General features: G+C 37.2%; 1 protein-coding gene across 2 annotated transcripts in view; it reads right to left on the bottom strand.

Annotated features, from left to right (window-relative positions):
* The window catches only part of GRIN3A (glutamate ionotropic receptor NMDA type subunit 3A), a 136,933-nt gene that overhangs the window by 31,174 nt on the left and 81,203 nt on the right, over positions 1-24,556 (bottom strand). For both annotated transcript variants that reach the window (XM_016123900.2, XM_016123899.2), the window contains exons 4-6: positions 15,347-15,492; positions 11,766-11,881; positions 2,303-2,454 (exon numbers count right to left, since the gene is read on the bottom strand). In XM_016123900.2, the coding sequence (XP_015979386.2) occupies positions 2,303-2,454; positions 11,766-11,881; positions 15,347-15,492 (414 nt within the window). The remainder of the gene's footprint in view (positions 1-2,302; positions 2,455-11,765; positions 11,882-15,346; positions 15,493-24,556) is intronic.

Below are 24,556 nucleotides of genomic sequence, written 5' to 3'. Positions count from 1 at the left end.
TTCAGAAAGTCGAAAGTATGAAATTAAGGAATCAGCAGAGTTTGTCCTTCTGAAGACTCTGAGGCAGAATACGTTCCATGCATCTCTTTTAGCTTCTGGTGGTTGCTGCCAATCTTTGGCATTCCTTGGCTTGTAACTGTATTACTCCAGCCCCTGCCTCTGTCCTCACATGGGCTTCTTCTCTGTATTTCTCTACACATGGCCCATTAGATTTAGGGCCCATCCTAATCCAATATAGCCTCATTTTATCTTAAATAATGATCTCTGAAAAGTCTATTTCCAAATATGGTTACATTCTGAAGTTCTGGGTAGACATGAACTTTGGGGTCAACACTATTCAAACCAGTACACTACCAATATCGCTCTTGCTTTATGTTCTTACTTTCTGCTCCCCAAGTTTTTCTCAGGTATGTTCTCCAGTTTCTGTTTCATTTATAACACAATTACTTACTAGATGCTTACTATGTACCAGGCATAGAGAATAAAATAGTAAACAAAGTTTTTGCCCCCCAGAAGTCTTACAGTCTAATGGAGAAATATACTAACAAATAGTAATCCAATTAAATAGATGTTAACAAATGCTAAAATTTATAAAATATGATAAGTGCTATGAAACAATGTGAGATATAAGATTCTAAAGGGAGATATGATTCAGATTGAATCACAGACAATGGCAGGCTCAGAAAAAAGGGGATTTCAGCTGGGAGTTTATAATGAGAAAACATTAGCTGAATAAGTATCAGAGGAAAGAGTATTTGAGGAGGAGGAGGGACTAGCATGTGCAGATACCCCCAAGGTAGGGAAACCAGTGGATATCTCTATTCTAAAAAGACCATTGTGGTGGGGTTGTAATGAGTCAGGAAGAAAGTGGCATGAGATGAGGCTGAAGAAGTAGGCAGGGTCACGTGCCATAAGGCATTGTAGGCCATGTTCAGTATTTCAGATTGTTTCCCAATTAACATGCGAGGCCATTGTGGGCTTCTAAGCAGAAGAGTGCTCTACCATATGAAAAACAAATTGAGGAAAGGCAGGAATGAAAACAGAGAGAGAGAGAGAGGCCAGTTAGGAGATTTTTACCGTGGTCCTGGTGAGGGATAATGGCTTGGACTAAAGTGATGACAGTGGAAATGGCAATAAATGGACATATTTGAGACACATTTTCTAGCGTGAAAAGTTACAGCCTGTTGATGGATATAGAAAGTGAGACGGGGGAGGCATTAAGGGTCCCTACTGGTGTTTGGAATGAGTAACTGGATGGACAGAGGTTCCATTGCCAAGACATGAAGCACAGGAGGAAGAGCAGATGTAAGAGGAAAGATGAAGGGTTCAGTTTTCGAAAGGTAAATGTGAGATGTCTGTGGGATATTTGAGTGAGATATCAAATAGAAAACTGGATATATGGTTCTGGAACTCAAAAGAAAGGTCTCTGTTGAAATACATATTTGGGAGTTGCTGGCTATATACAAGTTGTTCCATACAAGCTATATGAAAGCCATTATTGTTAGCTTTAGATTTTTTTCTTTTAAATGTCAGGCTGACCTTGTACTGTTTTATTTGGCTTCTCTTTTAAATACCGAGCTCCTGTGGCTCTTATTAAACCTTTTAGTCTCTTATCTTAGTCATCCAATTTCTGGCTCACTTTGCAGGTTTCTTTATAATTACATCGTAAAGGCAGAGCATTCCAATAAAAAGAAGTAGATTCTGACTATTTGTGTGCCTTGGGCAAATCACTTAGGATCTCTGGGTATTAGTTTCCCATCTGTAAAAGAAGAGAATCAGTTGTTTTCACTTAAAAAAGAAAACTATGATTCTGTAATCTAAGAATTGCAGCTTAAGGTATGTCTGTTTTTCTAAACTCACAAAGGATTCATCATTGGAGCCCTGGGAAGTTAGCTCTGATTAGATCTTGAAGCATAATTTGAAGTCCACATCATGACCAGCAACTAACGGTTAAACCAAACACTGTTAATGTCATTTTCAGATGTCATTGCTGTAATTCAGAACAGCATTTCTTTTGCACTTGTGGATATAGCATGTAGGGGAAAAGTCAAAATTCAGACATTTATTCATCAAAATAGCATCACATTTAAATCCAAAAAAAAAAACAAAACAAAACACCAAGTCTCATTGCAAATTTCTAGAGGAATGAACACTCTTTAGGTGAAAAGAGTAATCCATATAGCATGGTTAAGTCCTAGTGGATGTAATAGCCTGGATTATTGACAAGGCGCAGGGACAGCACTTCCTCACATTCTTCAAGGTAAAGCTATGCGAAGTGTCAATTTTATCAGTTTTTCCTTACCTCAGTGACAGCGAAACTTCTCTTGCCACAGGGAACCACTTTGTACCACTTGTCATGCAGCACATCCATAAACCCATGTGACTTGTATTGACTGATTAGTTCCGATATGTTGGAGGTCAATGGAGAGTTGGGTGGGAGACCAATGCCATAGCCTACGAGAAAAATATAATCTCAGATGAGTTTTTCACCTGAGGGTTCCTAAGGGGTTGCTGCTACACTTGTGTGATATTGGCATCAGGCCTGGTAACAAAAGTATGGTGAACTGTCACTGGATTGCCTTCAAAGGGCTCAAAGATATCTAAGGTATGATTACCTTAGATTTGCTGCCTCTCTGAGTAAATGAGATGAGTCTGGAAACGAGAGGAATGGGCTGTGCACAGTATACAGGTGGCACATTGTATTCCAAGGCCTTCTGCCCTTCCTTTCAAGATATTTCTTAGAAGCCATCTTTGAGGTCTTTACCAGGGCTAAGATTCCCTATCCACCTTTCCTAGAACCCCTTCTCTGAACCTTAAATATACAAAAGTGCATTAATCATAATCTTTGATTTATGACAAACTGTCAACATTGGTCATGCACGACCCACTTTTGCTTTCGTTTTATTTTTAAATAATATATGACCATCCAAACATATGACGAAGCATGAGAACTAAAATATTAATAAAAGGTTGTAATAATTAACTTCAATTATTTAAAAAAATGTTAATACCAAGTACTGGAGAAGATCAATAAGATTACTTACACATTGACATGGTTGTGAAATTAATATAACTACTTTGGAAAACAGCTTGTTATTATTTTGTACAGCTGAACATTTATAAACTCTAATACCAGCAATTCTAAGTACCTCCCCAAAGAACTCTTCCACAGCACACCAAGAGATATGTACAAGAATGTTCTTATAGTCGCTGTTCTTAACAGCGAAAAATTGGAAACAACCCAAATGCTCCTTGATAAGAGAACAGGTAAATAAACTGTGGAATAATCACACAATTGGAATATTATACAGTGTGAAATATATGAGCTGGAACTATGTGCAATAATATAGATGATTCTTAGCAGTATGATATTGTGTGAAAAAGGTTGGTCCCTGAAGATTACAGCATGAATTCATTGTGTAAATGTAAAAATGTTTAAGAGAAAGCAATATATGTCTAGGAATTCATATGTATATGACTAAAGTACAGTTAGAAAAAAATCAAGGATATGATAAACCAAAAATCCGGGATAGCAGTTACTCAAGGCAAGAGAGTCAGGGAGAGAGGAACACAAAGGTAGATGTAATTTGTTGCCAGTTTTATTAATGAGCTTGGACTCTCCATCCTCACTCTGTGTGGCTTTATTTGCTTTCTAAACTGTACCTACACTGTTAATCTCTTTGATGAGCCATGTGAAAGAGCTAATTACTTACGTTTTATCTTTAGCTATTGGATAGCAGAGTCAAAAAAAAAAAAGATGTTTGCCCTCAAGATGACTGAGGAAGAGAAATTAAAAATATACTTTCTTTTTTCACAGACAAAAACTAAAAGGCTGTCATGATTCCAAAGATATTTACGGGAAACAAATACCTGCTATAATTATTGTATTTTACAATTTATTTCCAAGGAAATTAGTTTTTGTTTCTTTTTTATTGCAGATACACAAATTATACAAATCCTTTTTAAACAAAGATCATGCCTGCCTGAGATGTGTGTATAACCAATAAAAGAAAAGACATCAACAATGCAGAAAAAAATTTTGAGTTTTAAAGAGCTGTATGTTTTCTGTTCCCTGATAATTTTGTTTGTTCCTTAACAATGACAAGTCAAGGAAATGATGACAATGTCAAGAGCATGATTAGAATTTTCTGTACAAAAAAGCTATTTTGAGTGTCTGTTTTGTGCCTAGTAGTTTTTGGGTTTGAAAGGCAAGACTGACAATAAAAGGCTTTACACTGGCAGCCTGTTCTGCTGCTGATGTTATCATTAAATAACATTTTTTTTTTTTTTTTTTACAATGAGTAACTATAAGGAAGTAAGCAGTTTTCTTTAGAAATGTTTATTATAATGAATGCTATTGACAGTTCAGTTGCACATACATTCATTCAGTACTTATATACATGCCAGACACAATCCTAGGCATGGATATAATAATATTTACCAACTTACGGATTGACTCACACATTCATTCATTCATTCATTCAGTTCATTCAACAAATATACTGAGTGAACAGGCGCTGTGTTAAGTGACCGGGATTTAGCAGTGAGTGAGGTAGATACTGTCTCTGCTGTTGCAGTGCATTCACTCTATAAAGAAGACAGATATTAAATAATGCACCGCGTAATGATTATTTCATTATCAATGAGATAAATCCATGAGGGAGAAGAACTGGGGTATATGTGAACATATTGTAGGAGGACTTGGAACTATCTGGGTCGATGGGTAGGATAATTAGGCTAGGTTTGTTGAATAATATTGTATTTTTTACAATACAATATAATACAATACAATACAATACAATACAATACAATACAATACAATACACTGTATTATAAAAATATTGTAAAAAATACAATAATATTCAGCCCCTGAGGCAATAGTTTTCAATAACAACAACGACAGTAACTTCTAACATTTATCAAGGGCTTACTATACACCAAGTCCTTACTATGTACCAATTCTGTAATACACTTTTACATATCTCACCCCATTTTGTAGATCATGCACTAGACCAAGGCTGTGAATTAGATTGTGGCATACAGTTCAGTTAAGTCACTCTGGGATTCTATAAATAACTAACTAGAAGATACTAAGCCCTACTGTGTGCCAGACACTATTCCACATGCGCCTAATCCCCATATGAACCCATGCAGAATATGTATTACTTACAGTGTTAAAGACTGAATAAGTAAACCAGCCACAGTCACCACACAGCTCATAGTTGGCAAAGCTAGTACTTGAAAGTAGATACATTTGAGTCTAAAACCAGTGCTATTTCCACTGTATCTAGTATAGCATGAGACCAACACAAGCTAATACTTGACTTATTTCTGCCCCTTCAGTGTAGGCCCTATCACTACAATCTTACTGATATAACCACCCAAAACTAGACAGTTCAGTAAAAAAATCACAACCATCTAAACTGGTGGTTTGTTTTCAACAGCAGACACAAATATATAACATTCATGGGAAGATTTTCTTTATAAATCGTTTCATTAAATTTTATAAATACAGTGTAAGTACAGCCCTAATTGGTATATATCTGTATACATACACATATGCACCATATATACATATATGAGAAAATTATCAAGGATGCTCCTTGATTATGTTGTTCCTCCAAAAAGCCCTCTTAAATGATTTCAGCTCACAGTAGTGTAATAATGGCAGACTTGTTTTCATTTTTCAATTGATAAGCATTTGTTGCACACCTATTCACCTATTCATTAATCTCACAAACATGTGTTGAATGCTCATTCTGTTCCAGACACTCTGCCAAGTGCTATGGAAGTTATGAAGTGAAATCAGACATTGAGTCTAATCATAAGAAGCTCATGGATTTTGACAACACGGATAGATCTTGAGATAATCATGCTAAGTGAAATAAGTCAGACAGAAAGTGTTCAGAACCACGTGATTTCACTCATGTGAGATATAAGACTGAAAGCGACAAATGAACAAGACAAACAAAACTCAGAGCAACAAAACAAAAAGAAAACCTACTGAATGGGAGAAGATAGTCCCATGTGATACATCTGATAAGGGGTTGACATCCAGAATTTATAAAGAACTCGTACAACTCAACAACAAAAAACAAATGACCCAATTAAAAAATGAGCAGAAGACCTGAATAGGTATTTCTCCAAAGAGGAAATACAGATGGCCAATAGACATATGAAAAAAGATGCTCAAGATCACTAATTATCATAGAAATGCAAGTTAAAACCACAATGAGATATCACCTCATACCTCTCAGAATGGCTATCATCAATAAAACAAGTATTGGTGAAAATGTTGAGAAAAGGGAACCGTTGTACACTGTTAGTGGAATTGTAAATTGGCATGGCCTCTAAGGAAAACAGTTTGGAGGTTCCTCAAAAAATTAAATGTAGAACTACCTTTTGACCCAGCAATTGTACTTCTGGGTATTTATCTGACAAAACAAAACAAAACACAACACAACACTAATGAGTTTGGACTCTATATTCTCACTTGGACTCTAAATCTTCATAAAGATCTATGTACCCCTACGTTCACAGCAGCACTATTCCAAGATATGGAAACAATCTAAGTGCCCACTGATAGACGATTGGATAAAGATGTTATGGTTCATATATATAATGGAATATTACTCAGCCATAAAAAAAAATCTTACTACTTGCAATGACACAGATGGGCCTAGAGGGTATTATGCTGAGTGAAATAAATCAGACAGAGAAAGATAAAGACCACATGATTTCACGTATATGTGGAATTTAAGGAACAAAAGGAACAAACTAAATGAAAACAGACTCAAAGATACAGAGGACAATCTGGTGATGGCCAGAGGGGAGGGGAGTTGGGGAGCTGGGTAAAAAAGGTGAAGGGATGAAGAAGTACAAATTAGTAGTTACAAAATAGTCACAGGGATGGAGAGTACAGCACAGGGAATACAGTCAGTAGCATCATAATGGCTGTATGTAGAGCCAGATGGGTGCTAGAGTAATTGGGGGGAATCACTTCATAAATTATATAAATGTCTAACCAATGTACGGTATACCTGAAACTAATATAAAATAAAAATTAAAAAAAAAAAAAACCAAAATGCCAGTTTACTCAACATGGCTAATTAAAAAAAACCTCATAGACACAAACAGTTTAGATTAGATGGAAAGAGGGAAGGGGCGGGGACATAGATAAGGGTAAAGGGGGTCAAATATATGGTGACAGAAAAAGATTTGACTTTGAATTGTACACTTGAGACCTATATAATTTTACTAACCAATGTCACCCCAATAAATTTAATAGAAAACAGAAAAAGAAAAGAAAACACACACACGCAAAGAGCTCGTGGCAGCACAAGGGAGATGAGGCACACATAAATGACTACATGACCTGGCGGGGAGTTACGGGACTTTTCTTGGGAAAAAAAGACAAGTGAGGCATAAATTCAATAAAGGTAAAAGTATAATGACTAGGGTGCAATGAGGAAGAAGGATAAAACTCTGTGGAGTTCAGAGGAATAACAGATTGCCACCAGATGAGAGGGTCAGAGAAGACATCTGAGATTGATTCTTGATAGTGATATTTTGGGCAGGTAAGACAAAAATACATGGTAAGAAAGTTTAGAAATTAATACTTATAAGAAATCTACATATTCCAAGAATAGAATTGTGGCACTACAACAAAAAGTAGAAAAAATGCCTTAGGGAAAAAGCTATGTTGAAGTTGCAGACATTTATGAAAGATTGCTTCATAGGAAATAATAAATATTAGATCACTCCACTCCATCACGTCAAGTTTAATTCGCAATTGACTGCTAAAAATAGATGACTATCCTTTTAAATTTTCTGTTTTAGTGCGTAAATTGAGTATTGACATTTTAATGATTTTTAGCTTTAATAAACATTATTAGCTAACTAAAACAAACTTGGCATACAGAACAAGGGGAGAAATAAGAAAAACATTATGCAGCAATGAGAAGAGGTATTTGTTAAAAAAACATACAAATCCATTTTACTCAGAAACATAAAATAATAAAACCTTGAAGGTTTCATTTCTACCTTCTCTTTATCGGTTGCTTTTCAAATTTGATTGTGTTCATTGGTCAAAGAATTCTTATTTTTAAATTGCTGACTCAACTTAGCAGCCCGAGTTGCTTTCATTATCATTAGAAACATGGCTGTGCAATAAAGACGAGGTTGACTGTTTTGTAGTTGATGGATGAGCAAAATGGAATCCTTCAACCCTAAAGATGAAGGCACCCTGGAAATTGGATACAGCTTAATAGCCCAAGAGAACAATTTTCAGAAGAGAATTCTGATCTTTTCCCCATGGATAAATCAGTTTTACTCAGCTAAGAGTGGTAGAAATGTATTTTGGCCAGCAATGTATAAGTTAGAAATTCATAGCTAAAAGAACTTCCTGAGATGTGGTTGGAAAATAGATATTTTGAAAATAAGATCTCAGCATTAAAAATGCTTCAGGAAGACAGACGAATTCAGTTTTGCAGTCTGTCCTTGGAACATCGTATTTAGCTACGCTGGAGCAATGGTTAAGAACATATTGTAATAGTCCAAACTATAAAGGAGACATTAAAAATGGGTTTCCTTTACCTCCAGGACCTCAAAGTGGAGAGAGAAGTATGTGGGAGAAACTGAGATATATGAAGGCTATGTATCCTGGGATAGTTTTATGGTGAATGGGTCTCTATTAATTCAATATGCCGAATAATAATTTATTAGGCACTTACTATGTGCTTGTATATGCTTTACATGTATTATTTTACTTAATCTGTATGACAACTCTATTACAGATGTATTATTCATAAACCCATTATGCAGATGAGGAACCTGATGAACAGATTAAGTGACTTGCCTAATGTAGCAATTAGTAACAGCAATTCTATTCTAACCCAAACACTCAGGCTCTACAGCTAGTTCTCCAAGCACTGTATTAAATTATTAGTGGAAAGCAAGTAAAAGAACAAACACAAAAACGGGCACAGGTCTTTGGCAGAAAGGTCACAAATCATTACTGTGCAGTTCCACTACTCTTCTTTCTCATTTGACCTTTATTGTCAGCTAACTCCAATGCATAAATTTGGGACATGTATTCATTTATCTCAACACTTTCTTTTTTTCCAGAGCATGCAATGTGTCTTTGTGCCCCTGGTGTATACAGTATTTAATGACCAAAGATTTCCCACATGCTACTGAATTCTTAATAGTTTTGGTTTGCTGTGCCAAGTACTCATGAAAAGGTTTCAAACTCATCGTGGAGCCACTGTCTCTCATTTGCCTCACCTTTTATCTTTTAAGCCTAAATAAATGCAGAATTGTGAAGTTGAGAGTGGTATTCAGTAGTCATACTGAGCTGGTGGGATATCGATACTATATAGAGTGAATGTATATTGAGCATGAAGGAATCAATGGACTCCCTTTTCCCTCCTAAGTTCCCGAAGTCATTTAAGGACTTGGTAAAGTATATGCAGACTATCAGGGTGCTTTTGATTGACTACATTAGTAAGTGAATGAAGTCCTTATTTCAAATCTAACCTAATGAGTTACATTAATAGGTAATACATCATTTTACATAACCGTTATGTGCCTAACATTATACTAAATCTTGTGAAAGGATATAGATAGACATATGAAGCATTCCTGTAAGTAGGAAGTGTTCATAAATTGCTTTGATGATATTTTTATGCCTATAAATTCTAATTAATGAATAATAAAGTCCACATAAGTTTGAGAAACCTAAGGGTTATTAAAGGAAAGCATGTCATATTTTTAAAAATTTCATTAAGAGAGAAATATTCCCTAAAAATCTATGAGGCTAACATTTTTTTAAAACAAAAGCAGCAATCAAGATCTTTTCTAGTATTTCTATCACATTGTTGTTTGTAATTTATAAGTAACCTCCCTTTGTGTTTTACCAAATTCTGTTTTTAGGCTGTGAACTCGTTGTCAAGGGCAGTATTAAAGTAAATTTTCTGATTTGCACCACACTTGGATTAAACTAGCAATATTTTGTTGTTGTCGTTTTACAATAAACCAATAATGATGAGAATGTTCTCTTTCTGCCCTCTTGCACGGAGAGATCTTCCATGGGCCATTTTGTGCTTATCCTCTTTGAAAACAACGTGGTGTCTGGAGATGATGTGAAATGCAAGACAGTAAGTCTCAGGAGCACAGATGGAAATGTAAACAGGAAACCAGTGGGAAGTTAATTGTGTGGCATCTGGCACTGGGGTCTAACAGAGGCAAATAAGCCATCTCACCACTGTCTTTTGACAAGATAGGCTTGCCCCCTGAAGACAAAGGTGGAAAATGGAGTCCCTCATTCTTATGCCCGCTACCAGTGATTCATTGTTAGTAGCTGCTAATGGCAGAAGGGACCTCAATTACCCAGTGAATCTAGGACAGAAAAAACGTAACATCCCTTCCATATCTCCAGATGCATCAAAAAAAAAAAAAACTGGAATTTTTCCACTGTTACATCAAAATAGGGTTACATAATAAATGTTCTTTGGTTTTCAAGCTTTTTTGTTTTTTTTTTTGTGTGTGTGCTTTTGCTAGCTCAGATTATAGTCTAAATAGAAGACCACTACTACTAAATCCCTCTCTTCCTGAATTCTCTCCCTGGTTAGGGTGGAGGTCACTTTGCCTGGAGTGGAGATTGATTTCTCTTAGGAGAAGGTGCAAAGAAACAGCATCAGCTGCTACAATCTCATTCATCACAAAAGCAAAGACTTAAGTACAGAATTTGCTGATGTGTTTAGGGGAGACAGAGACCAACCATGGTTGGAAAATTGGAATCAGAGTAGTCTTGATACACTATTTAACATGCAGGAAAGTAGAATTTTCTGGAAACAGGACTTGGACACGCCCATGGGATTGTTTCACATCAAAGTGTTTTCTGACAAGTGAACATGGTTGTCTCGAGAGCCAATGTATACTGTCAGGGAAGGGAAGCTGGGAATTGGGAGACATGAAATTTGCTGGTTCATACTACCAGCTCTATATATCAGCTGTTGTCCAGAATGAAAGCAGCTATAGACAAAGCAATCTTTCTCTGGTCCTGAAGTTCGATCGATTGGTTGATCAAGCTGGAAGCAAAAATTTGCTGCTGGTGGGGAGAAAGGCAAACCTGAGGTCCCAAACAAGGTATTGTTTAGGACTCTTAAAGGTTACTAGGATATAGAATGAGATATTTTTTTCCTACTTATTTTCTAGCTAGTGGAAAAACATTTATTTAAGAACCATGAGAGTTGGATTCTAATTCCAGTGTTATCATCTATTTGTGTGATTATGGAAAAGTGAAGTAATGACCCTGGGGTTTTTTTTGTGTATAAAGCGAGTAGATTCAATTAGATCAACATTTCTTCCAGTTGTAAAATGCAGTTATTCTAGTTTTTGCATTTTTGAATCAGAGTCATTATAGGACTTGGTCATTAGAAAATACAGATTAATTTAAAATCGGGCTCCCCATTTATTACGTTATGCCACCCCTCCCAGATATCTGAAGCATCATCATTTGGGTAACAACATTTTTTGTTGTTATCTTTTTTCTCCTCTAACGGTTGGGTAAATAAATGTTTGTGGAGTAGGTGAAAAATAAATTCCTAACTTCAGCAACTTAATAGCTAAATGCTTATGTGTTGAAAATGAAAACAAGGGAAGATGAATAGTATTTTGCCTCTGACTTTGGCATCTGTGACTTGCTAGGCTGGCAAAATGAGCACATCCTGAGTAAAAGTGAATTAAGAATGACTGATTAATACCTTCTATGGCAAACGGCTTCCCCACGGTAAGAAGTTTGCAGTCAGCATCTATTGACACTTCATAATCCAGAAGGGCTTTGTCCATGATGAAGGCGTCTAGTTTCTCTGGATCATTCCTATATTTAAGACCAAGAGAAGAAAAGCGAAAAATGATTCATTAATGGACAGGGAACACTAAGCCTGACAGCTGGCTTTTGTTTAGGGGACAGAAACCTGGACCTGAAGGGCAGCACAAGCTAGCTAGCTGCTGACTCAGCCTTGTTGACATCTCACTGACCTGTAGAGAACAGAGCAGGGGAAACAGCTACTCTTATGAGAGAGCATGACCTCTTTCTAATGGGTTTGTCTACCAGTTCCTTCATTACTGCTAAATCTAACAACAAAGCCAGAGTGGCTCTGAATTGTGTGGGAAGGTTCATTTCTCTTACATTAACTGAGTGACTTCTTTGTGCTAGGCATCGCATTTATTGTTTGCCATGCATTTTATCATTCATAATAACTGTGAAGTGGGTGGTATTTACACTGTTTTAACAGATGAGAAAATTGAAGCTCAGAGAGTTGAAGTAACTTGATCCAGGTTATTCAGCTAATAAGTGTTGGAGCCGGGTGGGCTCATTAATCAGTATATGGAAATTCTTATTTCTTTCTGTCATGATATAAGGAAATGAAAATAAGAGATCTAGCACTCCTGGGACAAAGAGAGTTAAGGTCTCTTTAAAGTCCATAGGCTAACATTCAAAAAATGGAATAGGAAGCATATGTAATAGAGCTTAGTGATTTGATTTGTTAATTTATCTCTAGATATTTATGTTTCACTTTGACCCCAGGAGGCAGTTCAGGCAAGAATCACTTAAGGAGGTGTCCCTGGATGGTACCAGCGAATTGGCTGTGGGCTAGGCTCAAGATGTCAACAGATGCCTTGTGTATCTCTTCTCTGTGCCAATGACCATTGCTTCCTTCTTCTACTTCTCCAGGAAGTAAAATAGCCAATTCAAAATACATTCTCTTCTCCCTGGCATATTGCATTTAAGATATGACGAGACCTATGTTTAACTTTAACCAAAATGAAGAACATCTACTAGCTCCACGCTGTGGGAAGCTTCAGAAAATATAGAGATATAAATTGTCTCCTGGGAACTGATGATGAGGAACCTTAACAGATTCTTGGCAATAAAATCAAAATCGAACTGCAAGATGTTCATCTGATCGAAGTCTTATTGCCACAGTAGCAGAATGTACCTTAGGAACTACATAGCAACAAGTTACCGTTTACCAATACTCTGCAAATATTTGTGGTTACAATAACAATAGAAAAAATTGGGGTTCAGTTTTCTAACAAGTAATTCCTGAGGTCTAGTCTCGGTGCTATCCTTAAATAACTACTCCTGATTTTGGACTACAAAGTGCAGCTAGCTATGACAGGTCTGCACTGCATAGGAAGGCAAGAAGCAATCGGCTCACAGACTTTCATGGGGCCCTGAGTCACTGGTGAGGAAATGGCTGGGTGTGATCCAGGTATAAGTAGCTTTTGCACTGGCTGAGTCATCTTTATAGTTGGCAGAGCCTCCAGTTGTTTCTCTCATTATAGACTCATGTTGTCTTTTTGAGCACTCATTTCATAATATATAAAACACAAAACACAGTCATATGTAAACATACTAAAATAAATTAACACTTTAATCGAGATTAATTTATTGGAAAATCATCACCTCAGAAAGCAGAACCCTGAGTAGGACCAAGCCCAAGGGAATTTCGATAGGAGAGGGGAGAATCTTGTCTCATACAGATGACTGCAGGGGTTGTGTTCTGCAGGTCTGGGCTCTGGGATGTCAGGTAGCTAACATGAGGACTGTAGTTGCTTGTAGTGGTAGCTAAGAGCTTAGGCAGTGACTAGGCCAAAAGTGGAGAGAGCCCAGAGATAAGAAGTGAGAATGCATTAATGATAAGCTCTGCCTATATTCCAATTTCACCTTGATTGGTGAATCACCTGCTTGTTGAAATGCAGATTCTGGGATGGGGCCTGAGATGGTGCATTTCTCACAAGCCCCCAGGTGCTAACTGAAATATGAATGCTGCTGGAACATGGACTATTCTACTTGACTCTGCCACTGAACATCAAGGACCTACTTTTCTGTTATGGTTCCTAGACTAGCCAAAACCAGGGGTTGGATTCTAGAGACCTGATTCTAATCCTGACTCTGCCACTTGCTAGCTGTATCACTATGGACATGCTGCTGCTTTTGGGCCTCAGCTTCTTCATTTGTGCCTGCTTTTCTATTTCTTCTCTCCAGGTTAGAGTAGAGCCAGCTCCGAGCACCGAGGCCTTCTCAGATGAAGCCTGCAGAATAAATACCCTGAGTGAAGTGGAACTGGAGACTGTAGCAGTGGCTCATCTCATCCTTTGCCAGAAGAGCCTAGTTTATGACCTATTACTATCTGGAGCCATCTTATTCTCTCTCTCAGCCATGAATTTGCCTGAAGAAGAGATGGGAAGCAAAGAAGAGGAGCTTGGAGGCAAGGGAGCCTCAACTCTGTGTCTGAGAGACACTCTAATGTTTTAATGTTCTTGCAAAATTAAAAGTGCCATTTCTTAGTATTTAAACACCATATATAACTTTAAGAGCACAAGGCTTTCTCTGTGGCCTCTAGTTAAAATTCTACAAAGTTGTTATAGGGGCCTGTTACAAACGCTCTTGAGAAACAGAGAACTCTATATCTCATGAAATTATTTATTTTCCCTTCTTTCATAAAGAAGAATTTGAGGTGGCAGGTCCTGCTGTCCATTGGGAAGATTATCTGGTTGACCATTGAGACACCAGTTTCCTGATGTTGCACAATTCCAGGGATTAAAGGTTTGAATACATGTCATTGTCCTGAGACCATTAGGCAGGAGGGAGAGGGCTACTCACTCTCATGCTGTGGTGCTTATTAAGAGACATTCCTTTCTTTCTCCCAGGCCAGTAGGTGAGCTGATCCGTAACTGCACCATCTTCCTTTGCATTCAGCCTCAATGAATTACAGGGTCTTATAATCTGCCATGGCAATGTGATTGCTCTTGAATGTTTCTCATAAATGCTGATGAGAAGGATGCAGGCATGGGATCATTGCCTTTTATCTTATTTCCTTTCTACAGGAAATCTCTGAGATAAATCCCACTTCCTTGTGGCAAGAGGAGACAGCCCATGGGATCAGAAATTCACTGTGAAGGAAGGGGTTGCTTTGGGACACTATATCCTCTGGCCACATTCTCTAAGTGTTTGATCATTTCTGCACCATTGTTTTATCAAGCGTTGTCAAGCCAACATTTACTTCCCCCACCGTCTGCTACACTAATGATCCCACCGACACTTTGAGCAAAGCTACTGCTAAGTTGGGACTATGCAGGTAACTAGTAATCTAGATCACATAATTAAATGCCCACTATTCCATACGGCCTCCTGGATCTCACACAGTGTGAGGTATTACTGAACATGGTGGGTATATTTAGCTGTCGTTTTCGAAAAACAACGACAAACACTATATCAGTAGATAAACGACTTATTGCAGTGAAAACTGATTGGACCCAAGAGGTTGACACTCACTTCAGATACTGCACTCCATCGGGTGTGGCTGGTACATTGTACCTTCTCATATACTCATGCATCTCTGGGAAGCTTTGCCTCACATAATCTTCAGCGCTGCTTTCCCGGACAGTTCCAAAGCGGAAGCCTTGGGAGGGATGATGTAGCTACGAGGGAGAAAAAGAAATGTCTTTAATGTAAATTAGTCTTAGAAGTGTTTTCAAAATTTTCTTCATTTTACCATGCTTTGGCAGCTAGTAATGTAGAATTTTATGCCACCTGCATAAATGTGCACACAGAAATGTACAGGCATAGGTAGGTGCTCTTTCATATCCCTGCTTTCACATTGATAATTGTTCCATTTTCAGAAGCAAACGGATAGAAACCACAAACAAACAAACAAACACACAAAAACAATTTTCTGCGTATATAGAGAACTTATCAGAATCCTTTAGAAACTGTATAAATTGGCATGTAGAATAAGCCTTGTTATAAATTGCATGTCAGACCAAGTAAATACAGTTAAGGTAATAAATTAAAGATTGTGCTCCTCCTTGGTTAGAACTACACAAGGGCCAACCTAAAACCTTGCATCCTGAGATGCAAATACACTGGACCCAAAGCATGAATACATCTCTTTTATATTTCTCTGTCTTTACGCTATACAGAAGTCCTTGAATAATGTCGTTTCAACATCATTTAGTTATAACATTGATGAAATGCCCTAGGAACTTGACTCTTATCTATATCAAGTTAGCCTATGTAAAATTGTTTTTGTTATACATTGTTGTGTCACAATTCCAAGAACCTATAGGTGACATTATATGAGGACTTACTGTATCATATTTTAAGTCTGTTGAATTTATTTTTGATGTTATTAGAAAACGAATCTGTTGCATTTAAGTAACTGTGTTATCCGATGCTGAGTCATGCTGTAGATTTGCTCAAATGAAATAGCATGTAAGACAATTAAAAACAACAGAGAAGAAGGGTAGCAGTAGACCCAGAATGTCATAGTTCTCTAGGTACAAAACCTCACAGTGAGGAGAGGGGGCACACTGCAAGTCCCACAGAGGCTTTCTGTCACCAAGAACAGTCAAGATAGAACACATGAAACGTTATTATTCATGAAAGTTGTAGAGAAGTGTTAATGTGGAATCTAGGCTTAAATTATTTCAAATATAGGATTAAACTGGGATTGGGCCCTATTCTGAAAATAGTCAAATCTTCTGTAGACAGCAGTATTTTTAAGATTATACTTCTTCACAATTATTACAGTAAAGTTTTTGCATTTTTTTTTTTGTTCTATCTCATGTTAACATATTTGACATCACTGGTTCTGACCTGAAGCCCTGGGGACAGGAATCCATGGACGGGCTTCATGGAGTTAATAAAGCTCCTGAAATTGTAGGCAATGTTTTATGTAAATAGATGTTAGTAACATTCTTTTATGAGGGAGAGAGCACAGAATTTTTTTTTTTTTTTAATACTTAGGCTTTCAAGTTGTTTACAACTCCAAAAGGTTAAGAACTCACAGAATATGGTAGAAACTTATATTTGAAGATGAATTAGTTTTGACACACACTAAAGGTCCAACAATATGGCGATAGTTTACACCCTTATAAAATGTTATGCAATGTATAAATATGTTTGTGAAATATATGTGAAATATTTTTAAATATGTGAAATTATAGTTTCACATATGTGAAACTTTTTAATACATATTAAATATGTGAAATTATAATTTCAGTGTTGAAATTATAGGTGAATTTATTTACTTACATATTGCCTACAGAAATATGCCTCACGGTTTAAGTAGAAACAAGTTTATTTTACAATCAGCAAAATAAATTACTCATTAATTTATTCACAGTTTATTGAGGACCTACTGTGTATAGCTCTCAGAGTTACTGGGGCCACAAAGGTAAATACTTGCAATCACTGCCCCATAGCTACACACCACCTGGTCATTCCTGATATTTCTTTGGATGCTCCAGTGTTGAGTATGTGATATGACATACCTTGCGTTTAAGGTAATCGTTTCATACACTGAACACGTTCTAATATTTTATGCCATCATAAAATATTAATCAGGCCTCAACAATAACAACAGCAGTTAACATTTATTAAATACTTATTATGTGCCACAAATATGGTGCTTAGTGCTTTACATGCAGTATCTTGTTTAATTCCCATAATACCTTCATGAAGAGGGCACTATAATCACTTCCCTTTTTAAAGATTAGTAAACTGAAGATCAGAGAAGGGAAATAACTGGCATAAAATCACACAGCTGGAAGTAGTAGAGATTGGATCAGGACCCAAGTCCTGATTTCAAAGCCACTGCTATCATTGAACACATCATGCCGCCTTCTAGCTCATGGCAGCAACTGGAGAGAGGTTTATCAGAAGGAACTCACTAGACTCTTAAAACATTCTCCTTAAGCCTTGCAATTCTCACAATAGCAATTAGCAGCACTATGGCTTGAGCGAGGCAAATTAATCAGCATTCTGTCTGCCCAACACCTACTCATTTATTAAGGCCTACATCAAGACTTTCTATATGAAGTGTTTGGGCTTGTCTAGCGCCACCCTCCTCTCCAGATAAACAGAAACAAAAATATATCGCTACTTATGTATATGTCCTGATGCAGAATCTTGTACGCACATAATATATAGTCTAGAAATTTATTTAACAATCTCTCATACTTCTCATGTATTATCTCCTTCGATCCTTCTAAGAAACTTACGAAGTATTTCTATTATCTTCCTTTTCTAGAAGAAGAAACTAAAGATAAGAGTGTTTGTCATTTGTCCAATGTCACAGGACTAGTGAGCTTTAGACCTGGGATTCGAACTCAGATAGTCTGACTGAAAATAGTGAATTTTTGACCACTGTGAACACTGCTACTGATACTATGTCATACTGACTTTTGGTCTGGTCATCACAAAATTTGCTATTTATGGGCCAGGCAGTGAACTAGGCATTTGAAACATTTTCAGTTCTCACAATAATCCTGCAAGACAGATGTTATTTTCTCTTTTACAGGTTAAGATGCTGAGGGTTGAGTAAAGTAACAATCAAATGCTCACGGCCAGTGATTAGCAAGATTCAGCCCACTGTCCTTTGCCCTGACATGCAGACCGATTCTCATTTGTGTGTGTGTCACAGTTACCTATTACGACTCTTGACACCTGACAGATGCTCTATATGTGTTTAACAGATTAGTGAATTATACTGCTATTCTTCCATCCTCCCTTCATCTGTTTAACTTCTATTTACCTCTTTACTCTCAGCTTAATCATCCCTTCCTTAACTCGTTGTTTATGCCAGATCCTCCCCTCATAAAGCCCTCAGAGTACAGATACCTTTCTTTTGTAGAACTTAGCACAGCTGCATTTTAAAATTTTAATTGTGTAATCGTTTAATGTCCATACTTTCAGTTTATTCGGTGGACTGGAAGCTCAATGTAAACTATTTAGCCATTGCATTCCAATTACTTTCATCGCGTAGTTGTTCAATAAAGTACTTGATAAATAATTGACATAACTATTCTTTGAACCCAGAGGGAGATGAGAGCTTTGACATTCCACTTAGCACAGATGGAGCTAAAAATTTAGCTTATAACTCAAGCTTTCAAAATGGACCTTCCTTTTAAGGTAAAATGGCTTTAGATCAGTAATTAAAACACTTTTGTGTCGTATATGAGAATAATTTCTTTCAGAAGTTCATTTCCTCACATTATACTGTGGCAATACTTTTATGGCCTATGAACTATATCTAGGCACTCCGGGCCTCTTTTTCCTGCTGAGTGTATCAGTACATCGCTCCCTTCCCAGGTTCTGGAAGGAGTCGGGAACCAGCAGACCCAGGCTCAGAATCCCAGTGGGGGATGGCCCTTTGTGCTTTCCATGGCTGCCTGCTGCTTTTTGCTCATGGGTTCCCACATCTGCTTTGCATGGCTCTAATGCCTGTGAAGGAAACAGTTTTGAGAATGAAAAGTTCTTCAAGTATTAACATAAGTAACCGGACTCGACGGGAGGAAGCACTTTGTTAAGCCCGACCGGAACCCCACTCTAACTGGGAGATATTTTACAGCACTGCCACCTCTCTAATCCAAGCCACCATCATGTCTGCTTTCTGCTCTCTCTTCCCCTCCAATCCAATCAAAATAATCTTTAAGCCCAAATCCGATCATGTCACTCACTTTCTTAACACTGGGCTCCACCCTGCTCTTGGGATAAAGTTGAAACTCTCCATGTGGCCTCTAAAGTTTCAGCATGACTTTGCTCCTGCCTCTTTCTCTTCAGCCTCATCTCCCCACTCTCCCTGTGGCCCTCTAGTCTTTGGCTAGTTCTCTCAGTTCTTCCAATGTATATTTTTTGCCTGATCAGAGCTGTTCCCCTATAGTCTTCATTCTGCTTGGAATGCTTATTTCTCAACCTTACTTTTCCTTTGTGTAGCTAATTCTTAAATGTTACTTCTTCAGAGAATCCTTCAGTGACTCCACTGTACACTGCAATTTCACATAATATGGATCATACTTGGAATTATTTGTAAAATGTCTGCTTTACCTGCTAGCTCATAAGTTTCCATGAGAATAGGGCCCATGCCTACCTTATTTGTGTGATCATAAGTCCCCAACAGATGTAAGATGTCATCCTCATCATTGTCATCGTCATCATCATCATCATGCAACAAATACAGTGCTTGCCGCATAGTAGAGTCTTGATAAATATTGGTTTAATAAATAAGTCATCATTATTAACACCAAGTTCTCTTAGGTTAGACACCTTACTAATTTGATATTTTTGTCATACTTCATGCCGTCTTTCTGGTCAAAAATTAAATTTTTTCCTTTAATTCTTATCATAATTAATTCAGAATAATATTTCTGCACGTGAGAGTCTAATGGAAAAAAGACAATGAGCTATTCAGCAGTCACAGAATAATAGAATCAGAAAAAGAGATCCAAGAAACAGTTGATGCAACCCGATGGATTGGCATAGTCTCTCCTGTGTGTTCATGTGGTGTGTAATTCAAACAGCCAGGGATGTCAGAAAGCCTGACTCAAGGAGGGGGGATAAAAATACACAAAGAGCTAAAGCGTTTAAGCTGGATTATAGCCATCACCAGGAAGTCCCGGAGAGAAAAAAAATTTCTTTAAGGTCTCAGCTAAATATATCACCAGCTCTTCCAATTCTGTTTATATTTGTGTCAACCTCTTCAGGCCTTGGAGGAAATATGTAAGGTTGAGCTATCTTCTTGTATGTGAATTGTTCAGTATTAATAGAATACTGAACTCTACCCAGAGCACCTACACAGAGAATCAGACATTTTGCTGGAAGCAGAGAAAAGGCTCAAAACAAAATGAAAGCAAATTCAAGAAATAACCAAACTGCTATGTCCAAGGTAAATATGATGTTTTAGATTAAAAACAATCTCAGTGTTGAATATGTTCATTTAAAGTCTACATTTGTTTTTATCTGAGATTGGTACTTGAATAATAAATGGAATGTAGTCACTGGACCTGGTATAATGTCATTTGGAAAAGGATGGGGAGGGCCGTTCTTAACTTGCCCAATGGAATGAGGTATATTCAGTGTTGAGACCATAGCTTCTCCCCAATCATTACTTATCCACCTAAAACCTATGCATTTTATAATGTGAGGTGGCCTCAGGGTTCAAAGGGGCTTTAAAAGGCATCTGCTCAAATCGTCCACTGATGCCTCAGACCGTTAGAGCAAAGCTAAATATACCACCTGGAGTTTCTTCAAAATGTAGATTCTGATTGATTATTAGGTCTAGGTTGGAGCTTGAAAGTCTACACTTCTAACAAGCTCCCAATTGATGCTGATACCGTGGTTCATGGGCCAGACTTAAGTAGCAAGGCTTTATCTATAATATTACTATTAAGTGCCAATCAAGTCTCTGCTTGAATGTCTCCAGTGATAAGAAAATTGCTCCTCTTGAGGTGTAGCTTCTATATATGGAGAATGACTTTTTGTTCCATCCCAACCAAACTATCTACATCAATATATAATAATAACAGTAATAATAATAAAATAACAGCTAATATTTTCAAATATTTACTATATGCTAACACTTTTAAGTCTAACAAGATTGCTATTTTTATTATTTATTATTACATGTAAAGAATTGAAATTCAGGGATGTTCAGTACATTGTTTAAGACCAGCAGGAACTGATAAGTTAAGATCTGAATCTGACTCTGTCTGACTTGAAGCTCTCACTCTTATCTAGCGCTACTTTTGGCCTTTATAGGTGTGTGTTGTCCAAGTTTTCATGATAACTTTAAATAACATATACCTGTCTGCGCTACAATTTCAAAATCATTTTGTGCATTATAGATGTGGCTATATAATTTATACTGCAAACTAGGACATTTCTTTAAAAGGAGACGCTATTGAAAATTAACAAGAACAATAGGCCCACTAGGACAGTCCTTAGCAAACAGAAATGTGTGTTCACGGAGTTATTAGTCATGCTCTGAACATAAGAATACAGAAAAACGAGGCTGTAAGTAATGTTTCTGGGCCCTATCCAGTTTCTAATTTGAATTACTGAGTCATTTATGCTGCAATTCTTTTCCCCATGTTATTACTATTTTCTTCTACAGAAGCTAGGTTCTCCATTTAAATTTAAGCATTTTATTGACTCTTCTTTTTCAATCTGAAGCCCTGTATGTTAGGTCAGCTAATCTCTAGTCAACAACATTATTTCACATCGTGTTTGATTTATATGAGCTTTAGCCCAGGTCATTCTGACGATTTGAGTCACTGTATTAAATCCCTTGCATAGATTAAGGCTCAGCAAATTATGTATGTGCCATGGGCCAAGTCCAGTCTGCCACCTGTTTTTGTAAATCAAGTTTTACCGGAACACAGTCATGCCCATTCATTTACATATTGTCCATGGCTGCTTTTATAATACAACAGGATTATTGAGTAGGTGTATCTGGTTTCATGAAGCCTAAAATATTTACTATCTGGCCCAAACAGAAAATGTTTGCTGGCCTTGAGTATAGATCAAACTATCTCCTTGACTCCCATATTTCAAATTTTCCTCTCTATTGTAAAACACCATCGGTCACTTAAGAGATGCCTCTGCAGGTAAATGAGCAGAGGTAGGTCTGATAAATCTCAGCAGGCTTCCTGCCACTGCCTGGACTTAGGCTCTAGTATGACACATTTCTAGCTGCATGGACTATGCAGTCCCCCAACAGAAGGTCCTGACTATTATCCTTCTTTGTTTCTTTCTAGAAAGGATAATAGGAAAATTCAGTTATAACATTTCAAAATGAAGCATTAGTATGATGCTTGGACTAAGTTAAAATTTAATTTTAAATCTCAGGGGCATGTTAATTTTAAACCACAAGCCTGAGGTTATAAGAGTTGGCCGGTAACAGACATACTCATTCTGGCTGAGTTATTTCTTTATCTCCTCCTTTTCCTTGTCACTTTCTTCCGTCCCTCATCATTTCGTTGCAGACTTTGTGTATCTGCCATCTCATCAAAGCTGGAGTTATTTATTATTTTCTATACTATTTCTTCCATAATATTTTCTCTATTCATTTAATAATAGTAGTAGCTATTATTTTAATAATAGTAGTAGCTATTCGTTCCAGGCGCTGTGACAAGATCTTAAATTCCTCATTTCATTTAATTCTCACAACATCCTTTTGAGGTATACAGAATCATTACCCTCATTTTAAAGATGAGGGAACTGAAGCTCGAAGCAGTTAAGCATCTTCTTGCCCAAGGCCACACAATCAGAAAGGGGAAGATCAAGAAACTGGATCCAGAAACCTGAAAACTTGTACTATTAATTTCTGCCTTAGGGAAAGATTCTTTTTCTTTAAGAAGCTACACATAAGATAGGCATTCCTCAAGCCTAAGGGTCAATTTAATCCAAACAACTAGACGGTTTAAAGAAATAAGACAAAGAATCCATCCATATCCTTTGGGTTTTTAAACAAGGTATTTATCAGTTATAGCAACAGCAGCGAAAACAGCAACATATGAACTGTTCTGTTTACAAAACTCATTCATGCATTTTATTCCATTCACCAAGCACTAGGAGTCTGATAGTTTCTGTGTTCTATTTATTAAAGGTAAAAAAGCAAGCTAGATGGATGGCCAAGCTCCCTAAAACAAGCACATTCATCTTGTAACCCATGGGGGTCAAACACTCGTGTTCGAAATCCAGCAGTCTTGGGGGTGGCTGTAGGAGGACTGAGCCCTGCTCCCTCCTCCCTTGCCAGCCTCACCACATCTTCACACACACCTCTATTGGCACACTGACCATCTTAATGTTTCTTTTTTCCCACTCTACTTGGCTTACAGGTTGGGGCTAAGGACTGAACCTGAAGAGAGATGTCAAAGCTGGGGAGGCTGTAAAATTAGGGAGTCCAGGTTAGAGGAAAGATGAATAGCTAGAGGAAATACCAGAGATCATTTCATCCATTTGTTTATTTTTATAGATGCTAAGAGAGGTAGCGTCTATTCATTAAGCACTTCCCAGGTGTCCGGCATTGTACTAAAACTTTAACATAAATTATATAATTTAAGCTTTCCTACAAAGTATTTATTATCATCTCTAATTTTCATGTAAGAAACTAACGCTTGCATTTAAATAACTTGCTCCAGATCACTCAGCCAATAAGTATGTAGGAAGTTTCTGAACTTAGAGTCTAGATCTAGGCTCATGATCAGAAAGGTTAAGAAGGGACTTGTTCCAGGTCACACAAATAATGAGAAGGTGAGTTTAAATAACAGTCACACAGGCTCAAATATAATCCTGTTGAATGTATAATCCCCTCCCTAAATGAATATGGCTGATAGGAACCATTGTTATTTATTTATTCTTTTTAGTATGCTACGTTTAACAACACTTCCCCATTTATGAAATCATGTTTCTAGTTTTTATTTCCTTACTTAAAAAATAATTTCCGGTATTAAATTTGCCCAGCAACGTCCCGTCCATGAAATGGCCCTGCGGTACTCATTTACCCGGCCTCTGAAAGTCCTTGGTATATTTCTGTCTCATGCATAGTAATACAAGTGTAGGGCCTGTTATCATGGTCTTATAGTGTCTAGCCTTTAGACACTATAGAATAGAACAAACCAAAGAATTACAGAATTTTAGGGGGATTACTGCTATTCTTTTACAAATGTGCTATGTCTTTGTTTCCTCCCCTCCTCTTATTTT

The sequence above is a fragment of the Rousettus aegyptiacus genome, unplaced genomic scaffold (assembly GCF_014176215.1).
Source record: "Rousettus aegyptiacus isolate mRouAeg1 unplaced genomic scaffold, mRouAeg1.p scaffold_m13_p_3, whole genome shotgun sequence".
NCBI classification, from domain to species: Eukaryota; Metazoa; Chordata; class Mammalia; order Chiroptera; family Pteropodidae; genus Rousettus; species Rousettus aegyptiacus.
Note: the sequence above shows the minus strand (reverse complement) of the source record. Positions and strands in the feature narration are given on the sequence as shown.